The sequence below is a fragment of the Lactuca virosa genome, chromosome 9, assembly GCF_052849685.1.
Source record: "Lactuca virosa cultivar CGN04683 chromosome 9, Lactuca_virosa_CGN04683_v6, whole genome shotgun sequence".
Classification (NCBI taxonomy): Eukaryota; Viridiplantae; Streptophyta; class Magnoliopsida; order Asterales; family Asteraceae; genus Lactuca; species Lactuca virosa.
The window spans coordinates 298,365,933-298,378,638 of record NC_136434.1 but is presented as its reverse complement, the minus strand read 5'-3'; the positions used below and the strand labels follow the sequence as shown (position 1 = coordinate 298,378,638).

At 33.9% G+C, this 12,706-nt stretch overlaps 1 protein-coding gene across 1 annotated transcript; it reads right to left on the bottom strand.

Annotated features, from left to right (window-relative positions):
* Positions 1-10,013: 10,013 nt before the first annotated feature.
* On the bottom strand, positions 10,014-12,006 carry LOC145138728 (uncharacterized). The gene is made up of 3 exons (XM_079072762.1): positions 11,797-12,006; positions 10,600-10,669; positions 10,014-10,277 (listed from the first exon to the last, which is right to left on the bottom strand). The coding sequence occupies exons 1-3, from the start codon at positions 11,857-11,859 to the stop codon at positions 10,045-10,047; spliced, it is 366 nt and encodes a 121-aa protein (XP_078928888.1). The 5' UTR covers positions 11,860-12,006; the 3' UTR covers positions 10,014-10,044.
* Positions 12,007-12,706: the final 700 nt, after the last annotated feature.

Here is a 12,706-nt window from a genome sequence, read left to right as displayed (position 1 = left end):
CAGGAAGATGTTTATGAGAGATAATATGAGAATCATATAATACATATAATTTCCTATTATAAGTATACAGATATAGTAGATAGTACTGTATCTCTGGTGACTCTCTATATGGGGGTATGTCGGATACCTGTCTTTAGTCCAGATATCTTCAAGGCATACCATTCCACTATGTGTTGAATCATTTTTCAATAGGTCTTGATCTAAGGATGTAGTCTTCAGGAAGTCGACCTAGGTTTCTGATCCAAAGATCCTCTAGTTGTAGGCCTCGACCTAATTTCATAACTAATCGTACTAAACTATCGATCCTAAATCCTCAACCTGTTAGATTGTCAAATATGACATCCAGGTTTAGATGTCCTTCGGTCGGACCATAATAAAACTTAGTTGTACATTCTAGATCTAGTTGTGGTGTGGTCGTGGTACTACACTAACCCTAGGATTCGTTGTTGACCTAAAATCTTAAGTTATGATTTAAATGGATGGTTTTTATAATATATATATATATATATATATATATATATATATATATATATATATAGGAGTTTGTGTAACTTTTATCTGATTAGCGTTTGATTAGAGGTATTTTTTTTAATTCTATGTTTTTGTACTTCAAGACTATCAAGTAAGGATCGGCTAGGTGAGAAGTGTCGGAGGGCAGGACCTTTTTAGCATATAGTCGTTCTAAAATCTAGCAACCCAAGCGACAGTTCAAACTAGTCACCTCTATCGTAAGTAGTCTATCCGTATGGTAATTAATAATAATACATTTATTAGGTTTAACTAATTTAGGTTTTATGATCTAGGTTATAGTCGTAGTTCCTAAGGAATTCCTAGTTCGCTATAACTTGTAGCTCTTATACCAATCTGTCACACCCCCGGCCGGCGGCGGAAACGTCGGGTTGTGCGACGCATGGATATTGGATCGAGACACACAGATATATTGAACACTATACAGAAATATAACACAGACGATACTTTTATTTATCATAATTTATTTGGGATTACATTGTTTTATAGATCAAACACACATCCTAAACATAACTAGAAATGACAAACAAACAGAAATAAACTCCAACAAACTTCCTTGGTGACATCATCCTCTACATGACTATCTTCCACACTCATTTCCCTGAGAATACATGTATTTTGAAAACGACAAAAGAATGTTGGTGAGTTCACAGGTGTAACACCCTAACAATACACATAAGCATAGGCGATCGCTCAATCCTCACTCCTAGAGGAAGGCTAAATATCTCATAATTGGCCGACTGACCCCGCACAATCCACCCATGAAACTTCCACCAACCCTGCAGCACTCGTGTATGCTAGTCATACACAACGTTGGACCCTATAGACTTTCGAATACCCGATCCTACCCTAAGCCCTTCATCAAATAAGAACAAGAAATAAGGTCAAACCAAACATTCTCAGGCTATAAGATCTTAGTTATATACCACCGTGATGTGTACACTAAGCAGCTACAGTAATGATGTCAATTTCATATAAGGAAAACCCTATGCTATCAAGCATCATATAATCAGACAATTCTATCATGCAAATCCTGAAGATCCCTAGCCTAGTACTAGCATGTTGTTCTAACAAATCACAAAATCAAATAATCCGTAAGGTATTTTGGGGTCTACTTACTGGCTCCGGCTGATCGTACACTTGCATCCTCCTTTAGTATTTTGAAAACCATTTGAAAATCATTTTAAAATCTTGTCCTTAGTTTGAGACTGGATACACACGAGTGTTCCTCTAATTCACTCAAACCAAGGCTCTGATACCAACTTGTAACACCCATAAAAATCATGTCAATTTAAAACTTTTTAAAACATTCTAAAACCAATAATTATTACAAATTTGTTTTCAAAATAGTTTCATGTCAGAGTATCCCAGAATCAAATCATAAAAATATAAGGAGGTGCATGATCACACCTTCGCCTTCCCGCAATCATCAGAAGTACCTGAAACAAAATCAACAACTGTAATTCTGAAGCTTAGTGAGTTCCCCCAAAATACCAACGCCATACAAACAACATGCATAATGAGCCATCAGCCTGACTGGACCGCCTCGCAGGGCCATCAGTCTATCTGGACCGCTCTCCGAGCCATCGGCATGTCTGGACCGCCACGCAGGGCCTTCAGCTTATCCAGACCACTCGTTGGGCCTTCGGCCTGATTAGTACGCCCTTACCGGGTATGCAGTCTATCCAGGCCGCCCTAGGTATGTTGGCATAAAGCACAAAGCATGACCGCCTCAACCCAACCCCCAATCAAACAATCATGTGCACATAATTATCATACGCTAGCTAGCATGTACAGATAGTCATACAGATCTAACAGATCACTATTCATAGCATCATCCTATAACCAGGATACTACTCTAACAGATCACTAACATAGCATCATCCTATAACCAGGATATCGATCTAACAGATCACTAACATATCATCATCCTATAACCAAGATATTGATCTAACAGATCACTAACATAGCATAATCCTATAACCAGGATACAAATCATGAAGGGTCGGCCTTGGTGCCTTAGACCCTGTTGATATAGTGAGAAGAACTCACCTCACAAGTAGCTCAGGATGATAATGACAAATTCCTCAAATACAGTTCCAACTCAAACACCTACAATTAGCATGGAACCAATTCTATAAAACCCAAATTACCAAAATACCCTTGAAGTCAAACTTGGTCAACCCTGGTCAAAGTCAACATTCAACGGTCAAGGTCAACAGCCCTTGTTGACCCAACTCGTCGAGTGCGTCTAACAACTCGTTGAGTTCCTTCAGAACTCAGAGACCGAAAACCCGAGTCAACTCGTCAAGTTTCTAACCAACTCGTCGAGTTCATGCAGTGACCAACAGATGGGAAAACCTTAACCAACTCGTCGAGTTGTAACACTAACTCGCCGAGTTCATGCAGAATCCAGAAAGCGGGAAACCCTCATTCAACTCGTCGAGTTGACTATGCAACTCGTCGAGTTCCTTCAGTCCATTTCTCATTCAGATGCTTTTAAGTGAAGCCAAAGCTCCAAACTGTAGATCTAGGCTCCTAGGGTGTAGTTATCGAGTAAAGTTGTTAACTTTACGTGCATGCAAGTCTTCAAGAAGCTAAAACACTCAAAACTAGCCTTAGGAAAAGGTTTTGGACATGAAGGAGGGCTAAAGCTTCATAAAGCTTGAGGCTTTATGTCCATAAGGGCCTAGAGGAGTCCAGATCTGAAACCATGCCCTTGTGACAAGCTTAAATCCGGAAGTGACTCCATTTTGCACCAGAATGCCCATATACTAACATAAGAAGAGATCTAAGAAATGGAAGGCCAATGTAAGGACTTTTTACCTTCAACTGGATGCCAACACGATGTAGATACTGGATCTACAAGCTTCTTCTCGTTCCAAGCCTCTTCAAGGAATGCACCAAATACACACTTTAGTCTCACACACTTAAAAATAGGGTTAGATCTATTATGGTTTGCTTCTGGCCGTCAAAAGGTGGTAAAGAGGCTGGAGGAAAGGACTTAAGGTCCTTTAAATAGGGTGCAAACCCTAAAACTTAGGGTTTCCATGCACAGCCTCTACTCGTCGAGTTGGGGTCCTCCAACTCGTCGAGTAGGTTCTAGAATCCACACGGCTTTAATCCTCTCTACACGATGAGTTGGGGTATCCAACTCGTCGAGTAGGTCTAAAACATAATATATAAAGCTTTAAAATTTATGCCTGGGAGTCGGGATGTTACAACAGGTTTTTATAGTTTTCTGCTTTATTTGGTTGTATTATATTAAGAATCCTTTTTTTTTTTCGAAAAACATTTCTTAAGATGTTTTATCAACCCTAGCTTACTATCTTTATAGGATAATTTAGCAATCCTATCTTATTATCTTTTAGGATATTTTATCAATCCTATCTTATTATCTATATATTTTAGGAGATTCTATTAATCCTAACGTATTTTATTTACTACTTGAAGGCATCCCTGTAGTTAGTTAGATCTCTAAGGTAGTTGTAATATATTACCATGAGCCCCCATAATCGACACTGTTTGTCAAATAATTTCCCCGCACGACGCTTCATCGGATGTCGAATAGTGTTTGAATAATTAAGAAAGTTATCCTACCGAGATTGTAGCTAGCAATCGCAGGTAGGGGTGTCAAACTCCGTATAGATATATACATATCTTCCTGTCTCTTGCAAGATTAACGATTACAGGTTCGGAGTAGCCGAATTTAATCAGGCTAAGGATGAAATATAACAGCTAATGCATTAACCTTAGGTATTTTATCTTTTATCTTTCTTACTTAGTGGTTTCCTATAACTATCACAATATCAATCTTTTACTTTATGTTTAATAATTATACTTTTAGATCTCATAATTATCTTGTATATATGTATATTAATTTGCCATACATATATACCCTAATTATGATTAATTTGAAAACATGATATTTGGGCAGAATAATGATTAGGTACATTGCATATCCCTATAGTTGATCAGCATTACTTCTAGGTACTGTGTTATCCTAGGGAATTGGTCATCATAACATCTAGGTAATATCTCTTCCTTGACTATTGGACATCATAACTCTTAGGCATAATATCATAGCTTACAAGTAGGTATAGTATCTATAGCCTCATTATCCTAAGGCCCCACGATTTATATAACTATTGATTTTGTATATATAAATATATTTTGATAAAGTGGTTTAATAAGCATGTATCCCCCCTGGTAAAACCTTTAAAATAGTAAAATGGGGCTGTGAACTCACCCTTGTCGCATGAGACCGTTGGTGTAGGGTTGAATCGGGAATGGGACTCCAGGGACCGCTCCAAAAACGCAGTAACTTCAAGGATTAAGAGAGTGATTCAGAGAGAGGTGAGCTGAATGGGATCTACACTGCCTTCTATTTGTAGGCATGAAATTTGGGTACGCGCAGCGTAAGGATCTTGCACGTCGCGTGTGATCGTCGTAGCTCCATCCGGAGACGGCCATTTGTCACTTCCCCAATTGGCTACATCACTCGCAATCTAATCGAATATGGTGTCAACTACGCGACGGGCATAGCGTACGAAATGATTTTTTAAAAATCATAACTCTTTCGTGCGAGTTCTGGTCTAAGCCCTCTTTATATTTATGTAATGATCTCAAGGAGTACTACAACTCTCTTTTTTGTTGTTTTAGCTCGTTTTGACTTTCATTTTTGTGCCTAACGGGGTAAAAATAAATGATTTTACAAAAACCATCTCTCTCATACGGATCCCGTTTTCGTCATTCTTTGCCCTAAAGTTTATATCTCAAGGAACACTACAAATCTCTTTTTTGCACTTTTAGTCAAAACTCAACCAATCTCTAAGAACCCTTTTGACGTAATTAACTTTACTTACGTGGTTTATTTTTATTTTCATAAAATCTATAACTCTCTCATTCATAGTCAGATTTTTACGAATCTTATATCATTGGGATCACGTTAACGAGTACTTTCCAAATACGTTAACCAGCTTTGAAGACATACAACTTTTTGGACGCTTATTTTTCGAGCCTAACAGTCGATTTAACAATAAATGTAACGACACATTTGATTCTTATTATCTCATAAATCAAATATTACAATATTAAGCTATTACATCTATTTTTTCCTACTCTTTTCAAGCGGTGGTCAGTGACGGAATCCTCTTGGTCATCACAGACCTAATTTTGATTCGACTGACGAATTATTATTCTTTTACATATAGTATTATATACTCTTCCACTGATTTTGATGACAGTGATTTTGATGACAAGTTTGAAGGCCTCCAATTTGATCTTGTAGAAGCACAATTAAGGATCTGTCATTTGTATGGTTGTTTGTGTTCCTGGTTAGATTTGTAGACAAGCAAGGCAATAATAGTTGGAGAATAAAAGCCTTTTTCCACAATTTAGATCTCTAAGGTGATTTGCATTCAACACAAAGGCATCTGAGAATAATCGGTAAAGTATGGAACATCTCCACCATTGATACTCTATGGGTCGATTGAATTTGTATGACTGGAATCTCTACATCAGTGATGGAGGTTTTGTTAGAGATTTCCCTGGGACGGAAGAAGATGGGTGGGATTATCTGGATTCTGGCATCAACGAGGCCCTTCACATCGGTTTTTGTTTGGTCGAAAGCTTTGAGCTCCGTTGTTCGATCGTAGGCAGATTTTTGAAAAGATGATGGTGTATATATGCAAAGGTATTCTCTATAAATGTGAGTGAGAGGAAGGATTGTCTTGCTTTTTGAGGTGGGCATACAGAGGAGATAAGCGGGAGAGTATCAGTGGTGATACCTTGACGTGGACTCTTGAGGTGGAATTTAGTTTAAATTCTTTTATTGAAAAAAGCTACGTTATCAAAGAAACCGGCAGTTACAAGTAAAGGTCCTTTTTAAGGAGGTAAAGATGTATTTTATGCCTCTAAACTACCAAAAAATAGCATGAATGACGAATTAAAATAGAACTTAATAGTTGGTTGTGCTACAATGATATTAAGCGGTAGATCTAAACTTACCAAAAATTAAAGCATTATATTTTCTTTGGGACAATTAACAAAAATTATTTGCAATTTTTTTATTTTTATTTTTTATTTTTTTGAGATAGGAAAGCTTACTTTTTTTGGGAGGAAATAAATGACACGAGGATGATGCTTTTTGATTTATACTGTAAAGTGTAAACCTATATTTCCCTTTATAACCAATCAATGCACGTTCTCTGAATATTAGATTCATATACATCTGTGAAATAATCATCTATGTTTCCACTTATGTACATCCGACATAAAGAAGCAATATTATGTGATATATGCTTTCAATGAGTTCAAATGTGGTCCATCACAGAGTCAAACTTGGAGTTTGTTTCCCGTTAAATTATATTTAACAAATTAAAAAGGATTGTAACTAGGGTTTTTGTTATCTTAGCCCAAGAAGCAGGACCATTTAGCTAGTTGGTGACTTTACAGAACATAATTTGTCTTTCCTATAAGCACCAAAGATATTTGAATAATCATTCATCCCATACATAAAGAAACGATGGTTAAAAGCTTGACTGTATCATACACTTGTTTTCTGTCAGAGTTCAGGGTTTAAGCATACAACCTATGGCTTGCTTCATAACTGAGCTCTCTTTCGGGACCACTTGTCCATTATCATCCATGAATGGTGTTTCTATTTGTATAATGACATAATATTGTAGTACACCGAAAGTTAATTTTTTCACTTGGTTTTTTGTACTCTCACCCCCATAACTTCGTACATACATATATATATGAGCAACCAATATGAGGAATGGGAGTATGGGACATTGCAAGAAAATTCATGATTCAAACGCATGTGACAGGAAGAAGGACAAACTAAAGCTGAATATATATATATATATATACTACTTGATCTGAAGGGGATAATTGTTTATGAATACAAGGGATGGGGATAGAAAGCGTGCACCACTGATCGGTCTATTGATCCTCGTCTTTCATCATGAATTTAAGGATAGTTATGCATTGGCAACAGTGTATCCGTATTTTCTATTTTCTATATAATAATAATAATAATATACGAACGTACGACAAGCTGTGGCTCCACGGCGTTTTATGTGCCCATATTTGGTGACATGAAGCTAAATGGTAATCGATATTAAGGATCTCTGTAGGTTTTGCAACAAGGTATAATATTAATGAACAGGCTAACAGCCCTTTTGTCATATAAAATCAAAAAACAAAATCAATTCTCTTGATTATTTTAAATTAAGTCATCAACTAGACCTGTTAAACATTTGTTTAAGTTCATATTCAAACTTCATTTCTTTTTCCGTTTACTTGGCTTTTACTCATTTCATGTTTGTCAAAATCAAGTTTCATTGTGATATCATTATAGGCCTTTTAATGGCCCTAAACAAGAGAAAACGGTCATATTTATTCTCATCCTTGTATTGTATTTGAATTATTTCTTGAGACATCAAACTACCATTTTCTCCACAATTGGTTTCCCTTCATAATTTTCATTCCCATCACATGTATTTTTGTTAAGAAGTTTGGCAGCTGTCATAAGTTTTACTAATATTTATCAAGAAAACGAGAGAGAGTTTTGTCTCACTAAGTATCACTAAAAATGGAGATACAATTATAAGTTTTATCTATAAGACTTGTCCTCCTGTTATACACATTAAAAACCTTTGATACTAAAGAACATACCACAGAGACCCCATTGCTAAATTCTGCAGAAACTTCTCCAAGTCATCTTTTGTATTGAGGATAAACAACACAAAAAATAGGTACAAATAGTTTATTCAGTAACCTACCATGAAAACATTCCTAGATTCTTCCCATGTTTCTTATGAATTATGTTTCGATTTTGGGTAAAACAGGCAATGCTTACTGTATCAGCATAGAAGTACGTAGTAGGCTGTTTCCCATTTTTCTTATAAATGTCAAACTTTATAGGAATTGGACTTGGATACTTCTTGAACAAAATATGGTTGATGTGTAAGTTGGAAATGGATTGGGTACCAATGTTGAATAATATGATGTATCATGTGACATGCATGTCGTGATTGACATCATGTGGCTTGTTTTTAGTTTGGTATGAGGTAGGCACACAAGGTCGTACATGAGTTCAATATCATGCTCCATCAAACAGAATCAGTATATATCCTCTTTCAATCAAGAAGAAGATGATGAATTAAGAGAAAAATGGTAATCTCCTGCTTGTTTCATTATTCATATAAGACATTGAATCTAAGCTTCCTTTTTGCTCCTAACGAATAGAAAACGTTTCCATTGAAGGTAATTATCAATCTATAAGATGTGAATCTTTGATAACTTATGGATTTCTTGAGTTGGAAGGAAATGTGGAAATTCTAGATAATTCGTGTAATAAAGTGTTCGTGTTTCTATAGATAAAGCTCGTATGGAAATGAAGTAACTCAAAGAGTATGTTGTTATTATGGGTATATTTTTGGATATTGAGAATTAAAATGATAATTTTGTGGTTTTAGTATGTGAGGATCACTATTAAATCATCCTAAAATGATGGCATGGAAATTGGAATGAAATTATAAATTAGAAATTTGCCAAACATTAGTAACAATAACCAAACGGATGTTAGATCAAAAATTGAGATGTTTGATAATCTAACATGTCTTCGTATGAAAATTGATCATTTGATTACGTACTTGGGTATTTGACAACTATTAATGTATTTGGATATATGTTGGAAGTAATGGAAACAAATGCATACTTCTTATGTTATAAAGACATGTGTTTGGTGTGTATCTGTAGAATATGTGTATACATATTTGTTTATATTTGTATACTATACTTGATTAAGTTATGACTCATATGTGGAAAATTTGGAATCTTATAGATTTAGCAATGAATTAGGATAACATGTGTATATTCAATAGTCATTTGGTGACTTAGTTATCATATGTGATAAAGTCTCAACAGCTTGTTAAGCTTAATGTATTAATTGAATATATATTATATGGTTTTGCTACGGAGTTTTATAAAAGGTGAATATCAGATTTTATTGGTTCTTTTTCGGATTAAACTAACTTATTTTATTTTATTTTTTTCCAAAATGACCTTGTATTTTTTTCAGTTTTTTCGATTTAGCCTTTTTAACAAATTTACCGGTAATCGGCTCGGAAAAACTCTCTACTTTTCTTCCCAAAAAAATCCCATGTGACAACTTCACAACTTGTTTTGATATCTAATTTTAACCTTCAATATTAGAAATGATTTAATTCATAATATATTTCTTTGAGACTCAATTTTTGTTTCCATTTGAACCAATTTTTTTGTTTTGACCAAGTTATGTTTGACATGTTGCATACAAAGTTGCAACTTGAAAAAATAAATAAATAAATAAAATCAAATGTTTACAAAAGCTTCAAAGAACATTTTGAATGTAAAGCACATACCTAGATCAACAAAAAATATACTTTTTTTTTCTTACTTATAAATATTATCTAGATTTGAACATTAAAAACAAATACCCAAAAAAAAATCAATATTTATCAAATATCAAATATTTGATTTACAAATTACAATAGCTTCAACGAAACCCCATCCATCATCAATATCTGGGCCCACCCAAAATCCAAATATCACATTGGGACTACAAACTAATTTATCATCATCAACAAAAACATCTCCACAACAAACTCTTAAATGTGTCTGATTAGGGTTATGATGCCACGTCATAGAAACTAGGTTTTTGTTTTTCCCGGATGATTTGGGTGCCACAAAATTGATTCCTTAAAATCAAATTTCAATTGTAAGCATGAAAGAAATAGTAACATACTTTTATATATCTGTTTATTATAGCATCCTACTTTCATTGTGAGAAACCTAGCCAATTATAGCAATCTCATCCAAATAGAAAAATATTTTCATTGCTATTAAAAAAATAATAAAATAATAAAAAAAAAAAAGTCAAAGTACAATGCTTTTAACTGGTTAAGATTTGTCAAAGTACAATATCAGGAAAAAAAATGAAATTACTAGATAACAGATATAAGCTTTTCTAATTATGTAAAAAAATAAATTCTGAAGGATAAAAAAGCTTGAAACACATACCTGTTATGGAATTTGATGAATGTAAAAGCATCCTGCAATTAGCTGTTTTCCATGCTTGTAGCTGTAGGTCCTTTAAATAAAAATAAGGCAAGAACATAAGCTTTGTTGACTCACCAATTAACTACATTTCTTTATAAAATAATAACATACTTTTGATTTGTCTCATTTAGGTGATTTTTTTTTTTTCATACACAGATAGTCATTGTACTTTCAAAGAGTGTCTTATTTGGTTCATTTGCTAAAAAAAATAGTTTGACGTTCTTGAGTCAACTCATCAATAGCTTTGTTTAAAACAAAAATACTAAACCATTTGCAAAGTATACTGGTTAAAAATCAACAAAATACAAGAATCATCCCTGCACATATGATACATAATATTTATATATTGATTTAGTATTTGTAATATTGTTAGATTCTAACAAAAATTTGATGAAATATACTCAAGAAAATCAAATTGTTTCTAACTAAATGACTTAAGTGGAACACTTATTAAAAGTATTTAAATGAATTACTGGTGTAGGCTTACACGTTACAAGAATAAGAACATCTCTCAACAATGTTTGAACCATTTTCCCAATGTTGCATATTTTGACACATTATCAGGTAACCAGTTTCAGTTACAATGTTGCATATTTTGACCCTAGAATGAGAAGCATGGATGCATAATTTGTTTTAAAACAAGCTTTAATCCAACTTTTTACTAACATTTTGATATATATTTTAATCACATTTTCATAATTGAAGGAACCTTCACCTCAAAAATCCATCGCATTAAACTCATATCATAAGTGATAAGTCTAGAGAAAAGGTAAACAAAGAAACAATAAACAGTTTGTACTTGAACAAAATTTCCACTTTGCTTTTTTTCTTGTTACTTTTAAACCTGCTTTCCTGACCTAAATCAATCTGCCGTGTCTGTTATACAGTTAATTTAGTATACTACTGACCCGTTTCATGTATATCTATACACAATTACACATCACATCGAATTGAAGTCATGAAAATAGCCTATTTGACGACAGACGTCAAAGAAGGGAGAGAGTACGAAAATATTTCAACTAAATTGCTGAAGAAAAGTAACTGAAAATGGAAATAGAAGAACATATTAAAGCATGTGAAGAGTCCCGACTTAGAGAAATGAATTCCTTCTTCCGTAATCTACATACGACATAAGGGGATGGCCACAGTGTGAGTTACCTTGATTAGGGTTTTGTGCGAAGTTAAAGGCGTGAAGGAGAACAAGGAGACTAAGCACGCCATTGAAGCCAGGCTTGGAGGTTCCAATAATAAGTCGGCACTCGGCACCACGCAGCTGTGTGAACTTTGAAGGCAACAAGGTGTTGTGAAGAAGTTTGAGAACCCAAAGGAATGAAGAATAATGGAACCAAGGTTCGAACCTGAAGGGGCAAAAGAGTAATTATACCCTCTCCCATTCAAAAAACTAAAAGTAAGATAAAAGGGTTGTATAAACTAGGGTTAAAACTTAAACCTTAAAAGCAACTTTATACAAGGACAAATAGAGTAATCTAATTAGATTATCTTCCTTATCAATCCAACTTTTCAATGAATTTCTTTCTCTTTCTTCTATATAACTCAATCCAATCTAATTTTTTACATCCATTAGTAACCCAATCAAACTCATTTTTCCTTAAAAAAATATAATTTATTTTTTATTTTATTTTACTAAAAACTACTAGAAATATTAAAATTAAATATTTTATTTTGAAACAAATAAATTATTTATTTTAGGCATGAAATTACAAACAAAAAAATAAAAAAATAATGATAAAAATTTATTTTATATTCATGAAACATACTTAATAAAATAGATAAAATAAGTTACAAATGCGGAAGATGCAAACTACTTAATTATTCTTCAGTGCTAATTTTTTTCCATATATGCTCAATCAAATCGTCTTTTAGAGCTTTATGAGTTTCTCCATTGCGAACTTGTGTCATGTTGGTCATATAACTGGATACATCTGCAATTCGTTGAGTAGAGTATTCAAATGATTGTTCGTCTTCTGTAGTTATAAATTTGGATGGATCATATCATATTATGAATGATGATACACGTAATCATAATTTTACCTATCATATCTTTGTC

Bases quoted from the DNA above. Each gene is read 5' to 3' on its own strand.
- LOC145138728 (XM_079072762.1), bottom strand. From the start codon at position 11,859: ATGGCGTGCTTAGTCTCCTTGTTCTCCTTCACGCCTTTAACTTCGCAC. The intron at 10,670-11,796 runs GTAACTCACACT...TTTTATTTAAAG, and splicing joins CGCACAAAACCCTAATCAAG to GACCTACAGCTACAAGCATG. The intron at 10,278-10,599 runs GTATGTGTTTCA...TTTGATTTTAAG, and splicing joins TTCATCAAATTCCATAACAG to GAATCAATTTTGTGGCACCC.